A 20546-nucleotide genomic window follows, 5' to 3' on the forward strand; every position below is an offset into this window, starting at 1 on the left:
ATACACACATGCCCCTTCCAGAGCCTGCTTTGGTCGAGACATCAGGCTGCATTTCAATTCTTTGCACGGCAACAGCACAGGAAAAAAACCAGCCGGTTCTTTTTACCAGGAGCGTGCAAAGGTATTGCCCCCTTTTTCCTAATGGGGAAACTGAGGCAGGAGGCAGGGATGTGCTCTCTCTCAGCCCTGCAGCGGTCCTTGGGGTGATGCTACCAGCTTGGAGCAATTTGGGGATGGAGGGAGTGGGAGAGGATTTGCTGGGGTGGGCTGAGACGGCTGCTAACGTTGTCCCTACCTGCCAGGGTGTCCCCTCCTTTGGGGTTCACCCTTTGCCAAATTTATAGCAATGCCCCAAAACAGCCTGGCGAGGGGAGGGGAATTGGAAATGCCATCACCAGCGAGCCTTGCCCAGCCCGGGCTGCTCGCCCATTCCTCCTCTTGCATTTTTAGGCAATGCTGCCATCGAGTGGTCCAGGAGCATCCGGATGTGGGAAGAGCGCTCGGCCACCGGCCTGGACCCCTCTACGGTCACCCAGGCAGCCCCTGCTTCCAGGGCTGCTGGAAACGCGGAGGCCCTGGTTGAAATATATCTCCTCCTTCACCCATCTTAGCGGTAAAAAGCTCAGTCTCGCTTTAACAACTGACCTGGCGTGGGGGACTGAAGATTTTCAGTCCCTCAGGCTTCCCTAAGGGCTAGCTCCAGCGTAAGAGCCGAGCATCCTCCCTCCGTGACGCTCAGCTGTGCAACTCAAACCCGAATTTCTCCCAGTTTTCGGGGAGCCGCAGCTTTACCTGGGAGTGGTTTCTTCAGCCCAGTGCTCCTCTTCCACCGATCTGGGAGGCTGCATCCCAAGAACGCGATTTAGGAGCATCCTTTAGCAAACCAGAGGGACGCGCTCAGCTTTCCAAGGTGATTTTTTTCCTCATTATTGGTGCATCCCGAGGGAAAACCAGCTCTCCTAGCAGGCAGCACCACAGGTTTGGGGGGGTTTTTTTGCCCATACTTGGCAATACACAACACTGGAGAGTAAGTTAAAATCACCCTTGTCTGGTAGGTATTATAAACCCGGACTGTGGGAAGGAGCAAATCTCTGTTTGCAGTTTAATTAGATTCCAACAGCTTATTCATGGGAGAGAAGACTCTTTAGCGGAGAAGGTTTCGCCAGCCCAACAGGAGCTGTGTTTGCTTTACGAGCGAAGGGGCACTAAAATGAAACGTCCTGTTTGCAGTGGTAGGAAGCCGGTTGCACCGCAGCGGGAAGACCTTTTCCTTCTTCAAGAAGTCAAACATTTGCTTTGCTCGTCGGGGATGCAAAGCACTCGCTGACTGCAACGTAAAGGCATTTGGAGAAATCCCACGGCTGTTATACTGGAAAGCTTTATAATTTATAATATATATAATATATAAGCTTTACAATTATCAGCATGTTTTAAACTCCCGGTGACTTTTTAGAGCGTGTTTGGTCCAGACGCCCATCAGCCCCCCAAAAGGATGCAAAGCACAGGAAGGTTTTGAGGGCAAAGAGGTGGGAGAGGGGATGAGGAGGCGTGGAAATGGGGGGCGAGGGGGTACGGGGCAACCTGGGGGCTCCTGCCCGCCGGGAAGAGCGGCGGGGGGGGGGGGGGGGGCTGGGGGCTGCAGCTCCGGGCCCCAGCGGAGCCCCCCCGGGCAGGAGGGAGGGCCCGGGGGGCCGGGGGGGGAGGGCGGGCCGGGGGAGGGCTTTCCGTGCCGGCTCTGCCCACCGCCCGCTGGCACCGCCCGCGCCGCTTATAAAAGCCCCGGTCGTGCCTCGCCCGCCGTAGCCGGCTCCGCGGCACCGGCTGCACCCCGAGCTCCTCTCCGGTCCTGGACCGGGAGGGACCCGCATCCCACTCCGGTCCTGGACCGGGAGGGACCCGCATCCTGAACCGGCTGCACCCCGAACCGGGAGGGACCCGCATCTCGCTCCGGTCCCGAACCGGGAGGCACCTGCATCCCGCATCCTGCTCCGCTCCTGAATCAGGAGGGACCCGCATCCCGAACCGGCTTCGCCCTGAACTGGGAGGGACCCGCATCCCTCTCCGGTCCTGAACTGGGAGGGACCCGCATCCCGAACGAGCTGCACCCTGAATCGGGAGGAATCTGCACCCCGGTGCAGCTGCAGCCAAGCCCGGAGGGACCCGTGCCCCGACCCAGCTGTGCTTCCCAGTCCAGCTGTGCCCGAACCGGGCGGGACCTGCGCCCCAAACCAGCGGTGTGCCTTGACATGGCCGGGCACCCTGCTCCAGCTGCACCCAGAGACAGGAGGGACCTGCACCCCAAACCAGCCCTGCATCCCAAACTGACTGCACCCTGAACCAGAAGGGTCCTATACCCCAAACTGGCTGCACCCTGAACCAGGAGAGCCCTATGTCCTGTGCACCCCAAAGCAGCCGTCCCCCAAACCGGCAGGTACCTGCACCCTGAACCAGTCACGCACCCCAAAATGGCTGCACTCTGAACCAGGAGGGACCTGCACCCCAAACTAGCTGTGTGCCCCAAACTTGTTGTACCCTGATCCAGCTGTGCCCAAAGCAGGAGGGACCCGCACCCCAAAGCATCCGTGCGCCTGGTGGTGCGCCTGCATCGTGGTGCGATGGATAACGCCGTGCTGCTGGAAGCGGAGCTGGAGCACCAGTGGCCACTCAACGCCTCCCTGAACGAGTCCTTCGCGAACCAGTTCGTGCAGCCCCCGTGGCAGGTGGCCCTGTGGGCTGTCGCCTACGCCCTCATCGTGGTGGTGTCGGTGGTGGGGAACGTGGTGGTGATGTGGATCATCCTGGCTCACAAGAGGATGCGCACCGTCACCAACTACTTCTTGGTGAACCTGGCTTTCGCCGAAGCCTCCATGTCCGCCTTCAACACGGTGGTGAACTTCACCTACGCCATCCACAACGAGTGGTACTACGGGCTGCTCTACTGCAAGTTTCACAACTTCTTCCCCATCGCCGCCGTCTTTGCCAGCATCTACTCCATGATGGCCATCGCCCTGGACAGGTGAGCTCTGAGCGTCAAACCCCAAATCCACCCCGGCACCCAGGTCTGCCTCCACCTGGGTGCTGTGCTCAGCTCCGTCTGATCTCCGGTCGTGGGAGAACATGGCAATTAAAATAAAGCTCGTTTTGGTAAAAGAGGGCTAGAAATAATCCACCTCCCTGCAGGTTGCAGGTGGCTTTGGGCATTTGCTTCCCACAAAGCCTTTGCTTTGTAACCCCCGTGGCATGTCGGTAGTGTCTTGGGTGTGTATTTGTAGCATCGCTGTCCTCTCCCTCAGCGCCTCTGCAGAGCCATCCATTCCTTCCCCAACCTCCTCATTTAAAAGCAAACTCGATATTTAGCACAAAATGGCATCACCTCATGACATAAAATACACGCCTGTGTCGGATGTGCCTCTGCTGCGCTGCAGGACCTGGTTTGTGTTGCTTGATCTGGGTTGGGAACCGTCTAAGGAGCCTCAGAGAGAAGGTCGAGCTCGGGAAAGGCATCTTGACTTGGTGGGTGTGTGTTGTCGCGTTGCGTGCCGGTGTGTCCTCCCCAAGCAAACCCACTTTGATTTTATTAGTGGGGGTCAAGCGGAAGAGGTAGGTGCCAGGGATTTCTCTCATTTGGCTGCAGCCAGCACAGCTTAGTTGGGTTTTTTTCACTGCCTGGTTCCTGCCGGTGCTGCCCGATGGCTGGGGACTGCCGGCAGAGCGAGATCCCGCTTGCGTTTTGCCGCGATTGAAAGTTCAGCAAGCGCTCGGCGGGGTCCGATGGCACGGGGGACGCTGCCTTTTTCACCGCAGAGGGATGTGCCGGGGTCGAGGGACACAAAATACCATGCACCAAGCACCTCCAGTGCGCAGCTCTCCTCTCTTCTCTCTCCCTCCAAGAAATCTTTTATTTGATGGCATTTTCACACCAGCGCTAGAGATAAATCAAGGCTCTCAAACAGCTTTTCAATTCTCTCTTGAGTACCAGCGTTTCAAGCGCAACAGATTTTTCCAACGCAACATATTTCCCGAAGACAGCTCGGCTCTGCAACACCTCTTTTTGGTCCTTCTTCCCAGGGTGTAAAAGACATTTTGGCTGGGGATACATGCGAAGGGGCGGGGGGGGGGAGATTTGCATTGCCGTATGCCAGCACATTTTGAGCTGATGTCTAAGTGCTGCACAAACTGGCACGGATATTTCCCTATGAGAAATTATAGTGCTGCCACAACTCATGCACTGACAGCTTGGGAAATGGAGCCTGAGATGGATGATGCTCTCTAGTTCTTAAAAGCAGGCTCAGGTTTTGTTTCGCTCTGGAGTGGTTACTCTTCCCAAAATAAATCAGACATAGCCAAGCTCTCATACTGGAGATGTGGGGAGAATTAAGGCAATAATAAATAAAAAGAGGAATACTACCAGCATGGCTCTGTCCCTGTCCGATGGTGTTGCTGGCTCTGTTTCAGGAGCATCTGCATTTTGAGGATATTGGGGATCAGCTGGCAAGGCCTTTTCAGGTTAAGATGAATTAGAGAGACGATTTTTTTTTTTAAATAATTTGGTTTTTAGCCTTCGGTCCACACCCCGGAACAACCAGAAAATCAAATCTGCCAGGGGAAGCTGGAAAAGCATGTGTAAAATGGGGAGCAAAGGCAGGTCTGGGAGCCTGGGGCTGAATTTTGGGGGGGAATTGGTATTTCCAGCTTTCTTCTTACATCTGCAAACCCTTAATGGAGGCTTGGTTTTCCCATGGCTGGGCTGCAAACCCCATGCTTGCAGGCTTGGCTCGCCCACCAAGAAGGAGCCAAAAGAAGCTGCAGCCTCAGTGTGCAAACACCTCCTGCACAGAGCTACCTGCTGCATTTCTTGGCCCCAAATTTCCAGCGAGGTGGGAAATTTGGAAGGTGAAGGCAGCAAAACCCATTCTCTGCCCCTCCAGGCAAGCAGCACACATCTCCAAGCGCTGGAAAATTGCTTGTTTTCCTGTGTCTGAGACCTGACAATAGTAACTTAAATGCATGAAATGCAGACACTTGTTCCAGGAACCCCAAAGGGAAGTATTTGTCCTAGCAAGCAGCAAAAAGTCGTGTGGGAACAAGGAAAGCAAGTACCCGAATTTGGAGCAGCAGAGCCAGCTAGGCTCAGCAAAATGGGTTATATTCACAGCCAGGACCCACCTGAAATCAAACATGACTGCAGCTCTGATTTCCATCAAAAACTAGGGGAGCAGAATTGAATGTGCCTCGTGTTCCTAAAGTGTATTAAGCTATCTGTCAGAGCCGTTAGATCCGGAGTCTGAAGGCTCGGAGGAGCGTCAGTCTGCAGATTGCTCCCCTAAATCATCTCCGCTTGTGCTTTCTGCAAGCAATTTCCAGAACATCCTCGCCGGGGACTACAGAACTGCCTTGGAAAGACTTGGCACAGCCGTACCAGAGTCATTGAGAGAACAAGTGGGGAAGTGGGTCTGATTCTCCCAATGGCTTTTTTTTTTTTTTCCAGAACCTGCCATGGGTTTGTACAAGAAAAAAAAAGCTTTCGCTTGAAGCTAGACCATCTGCTCTTTCACCAGGACCCATTTCAGCCTGGGCACAACCACTCTGAAAAAATAAAAAGAAGGTAATCCTATAGCGAGTGTTATTTTGAACCCTGCAACAATAGCAGGAAATTCAGGAGTCGAGGCTGGCAAGCTGGTAAAGTCTGCTCAGGAAAAGCCATAATGCTGCTTCTCAGCACCCTGCAGAAGTGGGAGCCAAACAGCTCACTTTGGCACTACAAAATTTGCCATGTCCTTTGTTTTTGGGCATATCACTGTCAGAGCACAGCCCATATCCCTTTCCGGCTTCAAATTCTTGCAAATTTATTCACTTGAAAGAGAGAGACAGAAAATCCTGGGTTTTTCCCAGTCTTCCAGGAAAAGTGAGAGCCCAGCAGTGCCCACGGTGAGTCCGAGCTAATTTGCAGCCACGCTTAGAGGAAAAAAAAACCAAACAAAACAACCAAAACCAGCTCTAGACATCCCTAAATTGTAATGTCTATGGCACATGGGATGGAGCATCGTTAGATAAACTGTTGATATTTTCTCTTTCCTTGGGACACGGATTCATTTCTGAGCACCACCACTCGCCCGCACCGCTAGCAAACTTCGGACAGAGGAATGAGTTTCCATGATGACGGACAACCGGGAACGCAGCTGAAGGTGAAGGTCCCGGATTACTTGCAGAATCAGAAAAAAAATCATCTCTGATCTCAAAACTTTAAGTGAGCTAAGCCGAAAACACTGCAGACTGAACAAATACTGATGAGAAGGGCGAGAGCCCTGCCATGAACTCAGGGTGAAGACAGACTGTGCAGCACTTGGGCTATTTAATACAAAGCAATTTCCCTTTTTCTGCAGAGTCCTCTGCTCTAAAGCAGCTATAAAAGTGACACACGGTGGGACTAACCTCCTGCAACTCCTAGACCAGCTTGCTGCTTTTGCTCATTAAAAGAGCCCCTTCTCCGACCTCCACCAGCACCAACGCTGCCAGACCAGCATGCAAGGCTGGGCAATCAAACTGGGATCTTATTTATATCCCCTTTTTTATTTCCAAATGGGTTATCAAATTATATTAGGTGTCTTAAGATCCATCAATTTGCTAGCAGGAGCTGCAGAAGAAACATCAAATCTGCGAACCTTCATTCACCACCGCGGCTCCTGAAATTGCTAGTCTGCAGCCAAGACCTGTTAATATCTCCCCAGCCCCATATTATTTGCAGCAGAAAAACCGGCTTGGAAAATTATTTACTGCTTGCAAGCCTGAGCTCCCAGGTTGGATGAACCAGCTGAATATCAGGAATATATTTGCCAGCTCAGCGACCCCATGCCTTCCCCGAGAGGTGATTACTGCAAAAAGAAACCCTCCAGAGACGACAAATTACATCAGCGCACAGACAGATTAATTAGTCATTTACACCCTAATATAGCACCAGGGTTTTTTTTTTAATCTTGACTTAATGGACTTCTGGGATTTGCAGAGCAGGACTTTGATCTACGCCCGGCACTGTGTAATCTTGCTCTGCTGGGATGTAATTTGGAAGATGGAAGAGCAAGGGGGAAGCGAAAGGAGCCCAGGTTGAGGGCCAGCAGCCCCTGCACCGGCCGCCCTGCGGCATTGCCTACACACCAGCTGACAATAACCGAAGCAGCTTTTCGCATTCCCGAAAAATCAAGCATCACTGAAAGTAGCAAAAACCCTACGAAGCTGCTGGAGACCCAGCACGGAGCTGGCTCGAAGCATTGATCCCAGCTGGGGTCAGAAAGCAGGGGGACGGGGATGGACAAGGGAACGCCTTAGTAAGGGGTCACTCATCAAGGCTGGTTTATGCCCCTGTTCCCAGCAGTAGTCTCTGATCTGATGGGTATTAACTGGAATTAATCCCTCCCAACACCCACTAGATATGAATTCAGCCTGTCAAAAAATAAATTGCATCCCTTTTCCCCCCTTTCCTTTGGAAAGAAGAGGGGGCTTGAAATTCCTATGGCAATAACTACAGAACTAAGATGAATTAGCGACAGTTTGGTGGCTGGGAGATGCAGGAAACTCAGGTTTTAGACATGCTTTTGGGGTGATCATGGTGCTCATCTGCAAGCTGAGCGCTGCCACAAGCCACCGTAGGAGTTTGGGGGCCCCTGGTGAGATATTTGGTTTATCCGATGGCTTTCTTAATTTATTCCTTAATTTATTCTTCATTCCTCAATGGCCCAGCGGGAACCACCCATGCACTAAGAGCTCCAGGTCTCATGGGTCACCAGCTCTGCATTTCCTGTGATTTTTGTTCTCCCCCTTCACTCTCCAGCTATAAACCAGTGCCAGGACTAATGGGTTGATAAGGTCATATTGGTGCCTCGAATAACGGCGCCTGCAGAGTCTCTCAGTACGGCTGGGTTCTGCTTTGGGTCCTCCTCTCCCATTCCATCCCGGCGCCGTCAGCAAACGCAGTGAATGCAGGAGGGAGCGCTACGCTTCCTTAACAGCCTGCTGCAACTAACTGGGGTTTGATCCTGCATTTCGCCTGCATTTGGCTTTTAAAAGCGAGCGTGCCCATGGGGTTTGCAATGCGAGAGGTGCTGTGCAGGAAGGCAGGGGAGTTTGCAAAGCTGCCGGTGTAACTCAGGTCACTGTTTGGTGGTGGGTAACACGTCCTTTTCGATTGTGCTCGAAGGAAATACCAAACTGCTTTCAAAAAGGAAAGATGCTGTGCCATATGAGCGCTCGGGGGAAACGCGGGTGAGAAACCTGCAGCCTCCTGCTTGATGAAGACGCTTTGCCGAGCATTAAGCATCACTCAGGTCTCGGGGCAGGAACGCACTCGGTTTGGACGGTTGCTGGTTTATGTCAAAGCAATAAATAAGAGGAAGCAGCTGCTTGCGGCGCCTTCGTCCCCAGCGTCGTGTTTCAAGCACGCAGGGCTCAGCTAGCCTCCTCAGCCGTCATCCAGATACGAGGTATTTGGGGCCAGTGCGACAAGGCTAAGCTTCGCTATGCAAACCTGCTCAAGGGCTGGTATTTTTGCATCCACGCTGTTGTGACACAATCCTCGCAGAAAGCAAAAAGGCAGGTTTTTCTCTACGGAGAAGCTTTTCGTTTCTTGGGTAGGAAGGACCCAGAGCCGTGCTGGAGATATTTGACCCACCTCAATCCGGGGTATCTGCTCTGACTTGGTTGCAAACTCCCCCGGGACTGACTCTGCACTAAAACCCTCTTTGCTCAGGATGGGAAATCATTGTGCGATTAAAACACACAGCACAAACGTTGCACCCTCTCGGTTATTCACCTCTTATCTGTCGTATCCTTATTACTTAATGAAGCAGATAAGGAAACTCTGGGATGAAAGACGCTTCATAAATTTTTGCTATGATATTAATCTCCTCTCCGTGAGGGTGGAAACAATTGTATAGTTTTAGCTATCCAGGCAGACTCCAGATTTCCAGATGCAATTAATAGATGGCTACACTGCCTCGAATGCAATATCTATTTAATAACCGATATGCTCGGAGCTACCCTGGTGCAACGTTGTACTCAAATGCTATTGTATCGTCATGGTAACACCCCCCCAAAACACAATAAAATATTTAAACAACAGCAAACAGCATTACCAACGTCATCAAATAGCATCTGGTGTAAAGTTGTGCGCTTTAGTGCCAAGCCTATTAAATATGGTGGATTTAAAACATTAAACATGGTGGGAAAGGTGCAAGGAAAATGCAGCTGCACGGGCATCGGGTCTTTCCTGCAAGAAGCTGGGCAACCCCGAGCTTGCGAAACTTAATGATGGTTTGCACTTGAACACGGTGCTGCCATCTGAAAGGAGAGCAACTGCAGGTCATTTTATTTTGAGGAACAGGTATCGCTAAATCTTCCCAACCCAACATCTTCTGCAAGCAAATAGCCCCATTCCCAGTGCTACCCCCATGCACTGCCTGCACGGAGAACAAAACCTTTCCCTAACGCCGGAAATCTGCCCTTAAATCCTCAACCAAAGCCAATCCCTATGAAAAATTAGGACTTGAAGACCCCACGGTGGTTTGTCACCCGTCTCAGCGGCGAGGGCAGGATGATTATGTAGGGACGTACTCCTCTTCCTCACCTCCCGCAAAGGACCATCCCTAGCAAAGTGCAACACCCAATTTTTTTATGGATGGGAAAACTGCCCTCTTGAACAGCAGAGAAAAAAAATAAATCTCTCTAATAGGATACAGCATCTTAGGGAGATGGGCAGAGCGGGGCCACAGAGGCACTTTGCGAGGAGAAATATGAGCTAATAAACTCATTAGCCTTGCTTTCGAGAGCCCGCTTCTCGCCGGCGCGGCCAGGACCTGCGTGGCCGAGCCAAGGAGGGCAGCGGCTTCCTGGCACTTAAGCTCTGATCGATGCCTTTTGTGCCCAGTGCTGCAAAACCATGCACGGAGCCAAACGCCAGCCAGCACCTTGCAGACACCCCAGGACATTGCAGCTGCACCCTGTGCCTGCGCTCTGCATTTCCATTGGGATGCAAACTTGTTCATATTAATAAAAAAATAAATAGATCAGCAAGCTTTTTTTGCTGAAAGGCAAAGTCACGATTGACATGTCATTTTTCTTCCCTGCTAAGAAGTGATTGATGGAGGTTTGGCTGCAGCACCTACCACAGCCTTGCCTGGGAGATCAAACCTACGTGGAGGGGAGAAGACAACCTGGAGGTACCCGTGGTACGGCTCCGCAGCACGGGGTTGGTTTTCTGCTTGGCGTTCACTTGCTCAGAAGGAAGGTTTTATTTTAGGTTACCCAAAACCCTGCCGTAGAAACGCACCATGGGGAAGGCTTTGGCTCAAAACTGAGCAGATTTGCAAGAAAGCAAACTGGCTTTTTGGGACCCATGGTCTGGATGCAAAAAAAGATCTAGTGGTGGCCAAAAAAAACCCCAAAAAAACCCCCAAAAACCCCCAAAAATTCAAAGACAAGAATACACAGAAACCTATTGGGTAGAGAAACATGGAAAGTCCAACTGGTCTGCAAGGAAATGAGAGTTATTTGAGCACAACGAACCCAGCGCTGGAAGAAGGCAAAAGAATCATAAATGGTTTGGGTTGAAAAGGACCTTAAAGATCATCTAGTTCCGACCCCCCCCCCATGCTCAGGGGCACCTTCCACTCAACCAGGTTGCTCAAAGCCCCGTCCAACCTGGCCTTGAACACTTCCAGGGATGGGGCATCCGCAACTTCCCTGGACAACCTGTGCCAGTGCCTCCCCACCCTCACCGTAAAGAATTTCTTCCTTTTCTCTAACCTAAAGCTACCCTCTTTCAGTTTAAAGCCATTACCCCTTGTCCTATCTGGTTTGCTCCCTGTACCGATGCTTTTCCACCCCAATACAAGCAAGACGGCAGCTGTCACCTGAGCTAAGGTGGCCATGAAACCATATTCTCTGCTCCCTCCCTCCCTCCGGTTTGATTTTGCATCAAATGTTCTTGTCAAGGAGAGAGGAAAAAAAAAAAAGAAGAAAGAAAAAAAAAAAAAGGAAGCAGTTATTAAAATGTTAGGACAATTTTCTGCTTAGTGATACAATTATATAATTATACAATATTTTAATATGAAATAATGGTCTAATTATTTTCAGGATGTTTGTACATTTCCCTCTATCTCACTCATTTTTATGGTCTGTAATACCAGCTCCTCCAAACAGCCCAGACCCTTTTTATTACATCTTTTTCTTCCCCATCAGAGCCCCTGTCTGGGAGAACTGTTATTATTCTCATTTTTAATCCTGATGGGTGGCTGAACCCAGAGCATCCCCAAGGGAGTATTTCAGAGGTCGCTCGGGACTGATGGTTTGGGAATTGCTGGCAAAAAATGGGATTTGGGGCCAGTTTTCCCCAAAGCGCGGCTAGCTTGCTCCCTCCTGCTTCCCTGGGCCGTCCTTGCAACGCCAGCGTGGTTGGATGAATTTTGCTACCTCCTTTCCAACCGCGAGACAGCGTTGCAGACAAGGCGATGGGTTGGCAAGATCTCTAGGCAATGAGGTTGGGGTTTAGTTCATCGTTACAGTGATTATTTGGCTGTTTTATCAACCACAAGGGCTTCTGCAGCTGTAAAGTGCTTTAAACCGATGACAAAAGTCCTCCGAAATGCACTGGCAAAAACAAGGTCGGAGACTTAAAAGCATTTCTGGCTGGTTGCAATCAAGTGCTGGCTTTGCTTTCTGGAGGTCTCAGCCTCAGATGTTTCTCCAAGCAAGTATTTCAATAGAAATGGCCCAACTTTTGTGGAAATCCCTTGTTTTCCATTGTTTGCATGCTTGAGCTTGAACCACCGGGTCAAGTATCAGCAGCAAACTTGGGCACGTGGACTTCTTGCTGCTTGGGAGCATAAACCGAGGGTAACCTGCTCTGAACTCTGTGATCAACCCCTGGGTTTGCTGAGCTGGATGAGCCCACCCAAACCTCATCCAGCTCAGCAAACCCACTAACGAGGGGCTCAGCCAACACCAGCCATTTGAAGGATGAGGAAGAGGAAGGAGATGAGTCCTTGAAGGGTCCCGCGAAGCCGATCGCAAGTATGATAAGGAAGAAATGAGAAACATGGATGCAGAAACCAGGAGACCTTGATGACCAGCAGCTGTGCCAGAGCAGCACCAAGACCCATTGCCTTGGCTCTCTCTAATCAGCTTCAATTTCAAGTACCAACCAGATTTTCGAGGGATAATTTTCAGGTGGATTAGGTGGATTTTCAGCTGCACAAAGCTGATAAGGTCTGGTACCCTGGGGCAGAGGAAGAGCTGACGGTGGTACCTCCTGCGTATTTATATATTAATCCCTATGTCTTTGCCCCTGCATGTGGCCACCCAAAAATGCAACATGGGAAGTATTTGCCATCTAGGAAAAAAATAACAGAAAAAACTGTCCATCCTCTGAAAGGAGAAGGGATGAAGGGAGAAATAGAGGAGGCTCAAACACCTCGGATGGTAACACATGCAGAGCAAAGCAATGTTTCTCCTCTTCCTGAAGCTTGACATGGAGCAGGGGGGAAATAAGAAAAAAAATTGCTACGTTCTCACTTAATCCTTACAGTGCTGCTGGCTGCTGCCAGCTTTGCAAAACCAGATTTGCAGAGGGATAAATTAAATCTGTCTCGTTGCCACTGGAGCTTTTCTTAAGTATGACAATTGATGTTTGAGGGAAAGAGCCCAGGAGCCAGGCAGATATAGGTAGCATCTCAGATCACCCATCCCACGCCGGTCCAGCACTCTTATTTTTGTTTCTCCTCCTGTAACACTTGGCACTGTGATCTACCGTAGAAATACGATTTTGCGTGGGTGCAAAACTACCAGGCACTGCCAAAGCGGCTGCTGCCAGACGGCAGCATCACGGCTGGCTCTGTACAAATTGGTCTTTGCGGAAGCAGCCGATTGCTGCTTGCGTTAGCAAAGCTGTTTTTCAGCTAAAAGTCAATGAGTGTCTCAAATGGGATTCAAATCTCAAGGGTAAGATGCTGCAAGAGAACTAGAGCATTGGCTGGGGAATCCTCCATAAAGGGATTATTTGATGCTGTTTGCAGCGTGCGGAGTGAGGGGCTGCCAGGATGCATTAAGGGGGTGTCAAAAGTACGACCCCCATGCGAGGGAGACCTAAAACAGCCCCAAAAGCTGCAACATCGGGGCTTTCCAGCCTTGATTTCTCCTTTTCCCACCTTGCAGGTACATGGCTATCATCCACCCGCTGCAGCCCCGACTCTCAGCCACCGCCACCAAGGTGGTCATCGGCGTCATCTGGCTCCTGGCTTTCCTGCTGGCTTTCCCCCAGGGTTACTACTCGGTGACGGAGAAGCTGCCGGGCCGGGTGGTGTGTCTGGTGGCATGGCCAGACCACAGCACCAATGTGTATGGAAAAACGTGAGTTGAACATTTCCAGCAGTGGGGACAAGCCACCGTACAGAAAAAACACAAAAAAAGTATAAAAAAAGGAAGCAAGGAAGGATGGGAATGGCTCAGAGCTCCTTGGAATGGGGAAATCCTCCCCCCTACCCTAGCGAGGGCCAGTGCTACGTAGTTGATGGTAGCAAAATCTCCATCCATATCATCTTGGGGCATATTAAGGTTAATTAAGGTGAGTTTAGTGCTGCTCATAGTCCAAACATTGCCCCATGCTGTGCCATGCTCCCTGCCCTTCTTGGACGCTCATCCTTGAGGAAAACTCATGTAGAACTGCTAAGACGCAATATTTTGGCTGTGGGGATGGGGTCTGCATTGCCCCCAGGGCCTTATTCATACATGCAGGTATGGCTCTGGTTTTTGCAGCACCTTTCCCGCAACCCGTATCTCTAAAGGCTTCCTAGAACAAGAGTTATTCCTGCAAGAGGTAAACAGGGTTTTACCGGGGGTTATCTTGGCCAGGCAATAACAGAAAAAAAAAGGTCTGGGATTTACTGAGTCCAAATGCCCCAAAATTCACCCAACAGCTTAAAAAACAAGCTACAGAAAGGGGCTCTGTGGCATCAGCTCAGGCTGGGAAGCAAACGCTGGGCTAGGAAGGCTCCGCAGGAATCTCCTTCCTTCCCGTTAAGGTGCCAGCTAATTAAATCTGGCATTTCCAAAGGGTCCAGGAAACCCTGCTGGTCTGCCAGTGCAGCGGTCCTCTGTGGTTTGCTCTTTGAAGTCCGCGAGTCATGCGGTGAGTTACACATCATGCGTTAAGGAAAAAAGCAGGGGGGGAAGGAAAAGGCATTTCTGATCTCCAGTCCCATGGAGCAATGAATTAGGGCTGTGAAGTTGTGCTGGAGCCAAAGCAGGGGACACACAGGCACGGAGAGGTGTTTAATGCCAAGCCAAGGCTGGCGAAGGTCTCTCTGCAAGACAAATGAGATGAGTTTGCCAGTCAGCAGCGAGTGGCGGGTTGCAGAGAACTGGACAGTATCATTTATTATCATCTTATTTATTTGCATTGCAAGGCAGGTATGGCAAGAACTAAGCTGGGGCTGGCCCAGTTGATCTCCAGAGGTGTTTTCCAACTTTAATTATTCCGGGCCACCACGATAAATACAGCCAGCGCGAAGAAATGCTGCTGGCTTAGACAGCCCACATGGCCGGGGTGGGGCTGAGCCCCCCCCGGACCGAAGCAGCAACCGGTTCGAGCTCAGGGCCTGGCTTTGACAGATCATTTGCTGTTCAGCTGTACGCTGGGGCCGTCGCTTTTTCAAATAGCTAATTCAAGAGAAAAATGCCACCATTAACCTATGAATGATTTGCCGCTGGAAGCTGGGCGCCGCTTCAAAGCCTGAGCATCCCATGCTCTTCAGCGAGCCAGGGGCTCTGCAGACAGATGAAGGCAGCCAGGAAAGCTGGGAAAGCAGATACTAAGCAGAAGCTTTTAAATAACCAAACCCTAAATATTTGGTGGGGATTGAAAATAACTTGCAGATCAGCAGCGTCTTTCCAAATCGCGTGACCTCACTCGCACAACGCAGAGCCCGGCAGAGCTCGAGATGTTATTTTACTGCCCCAAAATAACTTTGCAGGGACAGGTGGTTGGGTCACTGTCAAACATCCTCCCCTGCTCGCATGGCCTTGGTGCAGTTATTTAAGGAAGGCGCCGGCAGCAGCTGGCTTGTTTGCAATGCCATGATGAAAAATAATATTATTTTTTTAGTTCATAATGAAAATAAGGAACTTCTCCCAACACTGGGGGGTCCTTTCTCTTGGCAAATGGAGCCCAGAAAGCACAACCCTGGCATGCAGAGGGTATCAGAGACCAGGATGTGCACGTGAGGTTTTTTTCGCTGTGAAAATGTGCCCATTCTCAGCCCACTTGTATGAGGGGAAGCGGACAAAGACCTCGGCGCAGGCAAGACGCGTCTGCAACAGGAGCCGGCAATTCAGCTCGATTCAATTCAGCGGCTGCTTGCCGCCGCTAACCACCGATTCCCTCTCCCACTTTTGGTTTTGAAATAAATGTCTGATCTCTTCCAATTTCATTAGCTGCCATTTCGGTTTGTTAAGGAAAGGGGAAAAGCCACTTCCACTCGCCGGCTTCTCTGGGAGGTAACAGCACACGGTGACCATCTGGGCTTTGCAAGGCAAAAGGAGATAGCAGCCCCCTCCTCCAACATCACTGTCCCATAACTCCTACGGGCTCCTCCATCTTATACAAGACCCTAAACCCCCACACCGAAAACCTTTAAATTAGAAAACCCAGGCTTCTCTAAGTGCTCTGATCCTGTAATTCTTGTAGACAGAATAACATACAGATGGTTTCACATGGAGACCGGTTTTGAGCACCCAGGGTCCAAAAAAAATGTCCCAGGGCTCTCTGGAAATCCCTGTCCCTACCATGCCCAGGAGGCTCTGAAAATAAGGGTCTATCTTGCTTACGTTATCTAACAGCTCTTCTGGGGCATTTCTGCATCGCTCTCAGCTGTTTGCAGCTGGTTTAAAACCCTGCATTACATGGGAACCACAACAAAATCTTCATTGCGGAGCCACAGAGACGCCTCTTTAATTAGCAAAATAGAAAACAGCCCTACAAAATCCAGCTCAAATGCGATTAGCGCTGGGCGAAGAGGAGGCCAAATGAGATTGCAGGTACAAAACAAGGAGGAGATGGCATGGCAGCACGGGTCCGAGGCCAATCCCGTTCCCTGCATGCCCAACCAGGCACGAGTCTGACCCATTCGTTACACTTTGGAGATATTATTCAATCAAAGCTCCCGGGAGGACGAGTGAGTGCAAGAGCAGAGCGTGGCTACAGGGCCTGAACCGCCTTGAACAGATGCAGCACCTTGCATCTGAGCTGGGCACGCACCCCGAAAATGCCTAACAAAGACCCTAAAGCTGTTGGAAGAAAATTACCTCCAGGCCTGACGGGATGTGTGGTGCTTTACAAGCCAGCACTGTGGAAGCCAGACGCGTTTCTGTACCTATTTCTGTTTCTATTGCTCATCTTTCTGCAGGGGAGAGAGGTTTTTGCAAGCTACGATGGTAGGAAGGAACCTGCAAGGTCAAACTGTCCGTCCCCATCCTGTTTGTTAAAAACAGCGTTATTTTTTCCTTTTTAAACCAACCACTATTTAACATAAATCCTTCACTGAACCCACTGCAATCCCCGTGGGTATTGCAACCTGCCATGACTCCACGATAAAACAGTCTCAAGCCTATGCTAACAGTTTAATTCAGACCCTCTCGTTCAATTTTGGGTTTATTTATACCCGTTATAAACAGACACAAAGATCCTGCCCTTTCCATGAGCACGGAGAACTGACCCAGTGGCTGAATTCACAGAAAAGTTTTAATAAACCTCCATGACAAGGGTTTAGGCTGTGTTTTTGGGGACTGGGGTTATGTCTTGTGCCACCTGAGCCCAGCTAAACCGATTGTGGACCAGGATTCAGGCAAGCTGCATCCAAGACCCAGCGTTTGTGCCGCAGGGAAAGCCTTTATTTCTTCAGCTTAATATACCCATCCTTTATATGTCAAAAAAACCCACATTTGCTCCTGCAGGACTGCCAGATAAAAGGTGCACTAAGAGCAAGCATTCATCTCTAGGATAATTTGGGGTGTAAATAGAGTAGAAGTGAGAGTGGAGCCACTTCAGCTAAGACATCCTTATGAAGGTAACACAAGTTCTTCACTGGCCTCTACATCCCATCCCAGGAGGGTGCTAGGATGCCAAAGGCTGGCAGCAGAGGCTTGGAAAAAGATTGGGGTGAAAGTAGGGAGTCCTTCCCGGCCCGAGCTCTGCAGGCAATGTGTCTGCAGGAATTGTGCCAAATTCTTTTTGCCCCTGTGAAGCACCTTGCCTTCAAGCTCGGTTTGCAAGAAAAAGACTGAATAGGTAGAAGACACACACAATAACCATCATTTTTTTCTAGGTATCACTTCTGCATGACCATTCTGATCTACTTCTTGCCGCTTCTGGTGATAGGATGTGCCTACACTGTGGTCGGCATCACCCTCTGGGCAAGCGAGATACCCGGTGACAACTCCGACCGCTACCACGAGCAGGTCTCGGCTAAGCGGAAGGTAAGGAGCTCCAAGCACAGCTGGAGCCATAATTCACGCTCAATCCCAACTAACCACAGTCAAAAATACTTCATTAGTGGTGGAAACAGGTCAGGACTTGTTGCATGGTTGTTGCTAATGGAGCAGAGTGTGTCCTCCACGAACGTGCATGGTTTTAACCAAGATGTTGACCATATGTTCCCGGTTGGAAAGGTCTCCAAGGCGAAAAGAGATGGCCCCTTCTGGAGGGTGACACCCCACCTGTGGAGTGTCCAACAGATCACTTTGCTTCCCTGCCCTCTCTTCTCCTCACAGGTAGTGAAGATGATGATCATTGTGGTATGCACGTTCGCGCTGTGCTGGCTGCCCTACCACATCTACTTCACCCTGCAGTATTTCAACCACGAGTGGTACCTGCAGAAGTTCATCCAGCAGGTCTACCTGGCTATCATGTGGCTGGCCATGAGCTCCACCATGTACAACCCCATCATCTACTGCTGCCTCAACGACAGGTGGGTTTTGAGTGACTTTCGGCAGCATCTTGGTACAACAGGGAGGAGAGGAGGGGGAGATACAGAGGGGTCTGATGGAGGAGAATATGGATGGAGAGTTTTTCCAGGATGGTTCTGTCCCATCCTCTGCCAGGGGCTGCTTCCAGCAGATGAAGGGACAATACAATACTCGTCTAAATACATATTTCCTAAAGCCCCTGTGGGATCTGAGGGCAGGTATCAAAACAGTCCCGACTCCTAATTGGGATTTATCAGTGGTTTTTTCCTCCCCTTAGTGAAAAGTAGCATTTTTTGTTGTTGTTTAGCAGTGCTTAGCTCTGTCTTTCCACTCCTAACGAGGTCCTTTTGCCATCTCCACATCCCTCACCGCTGCCTTTCTCCATCTCTTCCGTCCCCCCAGGTTTCGCGTCGGGTTCAAACACGCATTTCGGTGGTGCCCGTTCGTCAGCGCTGGTGAGTATGAGGGCCTGGAAATGAAGTCAGCCAGGTACCTGCAGACACAGAGCAGCATGTACAAGGTCAGCCGGATAGAGACCACCGTCTCCTCGGCAGTTGGCGCAGCCGAAGAGGAGCTGGAGGAGAGCAACAAGGCCAAGCGTCTCTCCGTAGACATGACATCCAACGGCTCCTCCCGCAGCGACTCCAAAACAGTCTCCGAAAGCTTCAGCTTCTACTCCAACACGCTCACCTAAGTGGCTCCCCGGCTCTGTTGGCCACTTACAAGGGTGCTGCCATCCCCCTTCCCTCACTGGGATGCTCCGGCGCTCAATCTACCCAGCATCATCACCCCGGTTTGTGATGTGCTGGCTTTTTTCTGTGCTGTTTTACCGTCTCTTGCTGTGCTGCTCGCTCGCCATCCTTGGGCGAGCCTTAGAGCAAAAGCTTTGGATTAGTTTCATGTGCTCCACCGTGGCTTGTGTCCAAACACAAGGGAGGTTTGGCTGGCCTCCGCCTTGCTCGCTGCCTGTCCAATCCGCTACGTACTGGGTGGGTGGATAGGATGCAGAAACGGGACAGAGCTGGGTTTTTCTTCTAAACCATACGTACAACATTGGCAGGCACTTCCCTGCTCTCTGCAAGGCAGCAGGGATCTCCCAGTGCTTCCTGCCCCACAGGAAAATGAACCAGTCTTGCACTTGCCTCCTCCCACCTTTAATTTCGTTCTCCCTGTCACTCGTGGTTGAATATCCATATTCAATTCAAAGATCCAGAAAAAAAATGCCGTTTTCCACTTCAGGAGCCTGTGTATCCATGGGGCACCACCGGCCACTCGGCACTTCAACTCAGATCCAGGCACTGCTGCACAGTCTCAACTCATCTCCGGCACCCGCGTCCCTCTGCACGATGGTCTTCTGTTGCCACTCCACAACACAGCTCATCGAAACAGGGCTCTCAGAAAGGATTTCTGAACTGAGCCAGACTTTGGTTGCTGTTAATCAACCGTATGTGCCAAAAGCAATCACTGTGATTTCCTAAAAGGCCCAAGGTGATGTCTCTTGGATAGATTTTGGAAGCCTGTGGAGGTCTGGAGAAGAAGAGACTGACCATACTGAAATGTTTTTCACAACCTGGAAATGTCTAGAGCTGCACAGAGAGGGGCATGGTAGCATTCCATCAGAAAAACAAAGTTTTGCCAGCATACAAGGTTTGAAGGGAGACAAGAATTTTGCAGACATTTTTTCCTCAGAGGAGGGTTGAAATGATTCAGTTCCACTTTCTGGATTTTGTTTTAATCTGGGAAACTTTTTTTCTTTTCATTCACCTGTCTTTTGCATAAAACATTAAGTTTATGACATGTACATGGATATATCTAATATTTTAGTCCTGTTGTGATGGATAACCTTCACTGAGGCTGTTCATACCAAGGGCTCCTTTGGTCAGCAAATGCATGAACATATACTCAAAGGGGGAAAAAAAGTGAATAAAATGAGAAGTGGGCAAACTTGGCTTGTTGGGAACAAACCCACAAGTTTGGGGGCAGTTGTATCGACTGTTCCTTGCTGCTGGTCCAATCTCTCACTTTCAGTGTAGAAATCAGACTCCTAAAATGGATACACTGCAAGATAGAAATGCTGGAGAGATGCATGACAGATTTGCACAGGGCAAGAAAATGGCTCATTCATTTTAAAGCAGCCAAACATCAGACCCTGCTGAGCACACACCAGTTTCTGGAAGTAAAGCAGTGATGACTTTTGGAGCTTTTCAACTATTCAGCCTCCAAACTGGCTGTTGGAAGATCCAGTCATTAATAAATCCCCAACCACCATGGTTCTTGGAGATAAAAATACACATATTTAAGCAATGACTCCAGCAGCAATTAAATGAATGGGCAAATAGATGAATCCAAGACCAACAAAATGGCTGCAAAACCAGATTGACAAGAATGATCATCTTCATTTTTACCCAAAATCCTGCCAAGTGCCATCAGCGAGGAGCAGCTCTTCCAGCCACTTCCACACTCTTCCCTGACTCCTGCGACTACGCAACATTACAAACTGCCGCGTCCTTCACGCACACGCTAGAATACGCTATTTTCTT

The 20546-nt window shown here is 50.3% G+C and overlaps 2 protein-coding genes across 2 annotated transcripts in view; one reads left to right on the forward strand and one right to left on the reverse strand.

Moving 5' to 3' along the window:
• LOC142420092 (tetraspanin-15-like) overlaps nucleotides 1-20546 on the reverse strand; it is a 99347-nt gene that overhangs the window by 67910 nt on the left and 10891 nt on the right. The gene's annotated exons all lie outside the window — the stretch shown is intronic.
• TACR1 (tachykinin receptor 1) lies at nucleotides 2566-18700 on the forward strand. The gene is made up of 5 exons (XM_075523596.1): nucleotides 2566-3016; nucleotides 13201-13395; nucleotides 17367-17517; nucleotides 17812-18008; nucleotides 18409-18700. Exons 1-5 carry the CDS (start codon nucleotides 2616-2618, stop codon nucleotides 18698-18700), a joined length of 1236 nt encoding a protein of 411 aa, XP_075379711.1. The 5' UTR covers nucleotides 2566-2615.

The sequence above is a fragment of the Mycteria americana genome, chromosome 23 (assembly GCF_035582795.1).
Source record: "Mycteria americana isolate JAX WOST 10 ecotype Jacksonville Zoo and Gardens chromosome 23, USCA_MyAme_1.0, whole genome shotgun sequence".
NCBI classification, from domain to species: Eukaryota; Metazoa; Chordata; class Aves; order Ciconiiformes; family Ciconiidae; genus Mycteria; species Mycteria americana.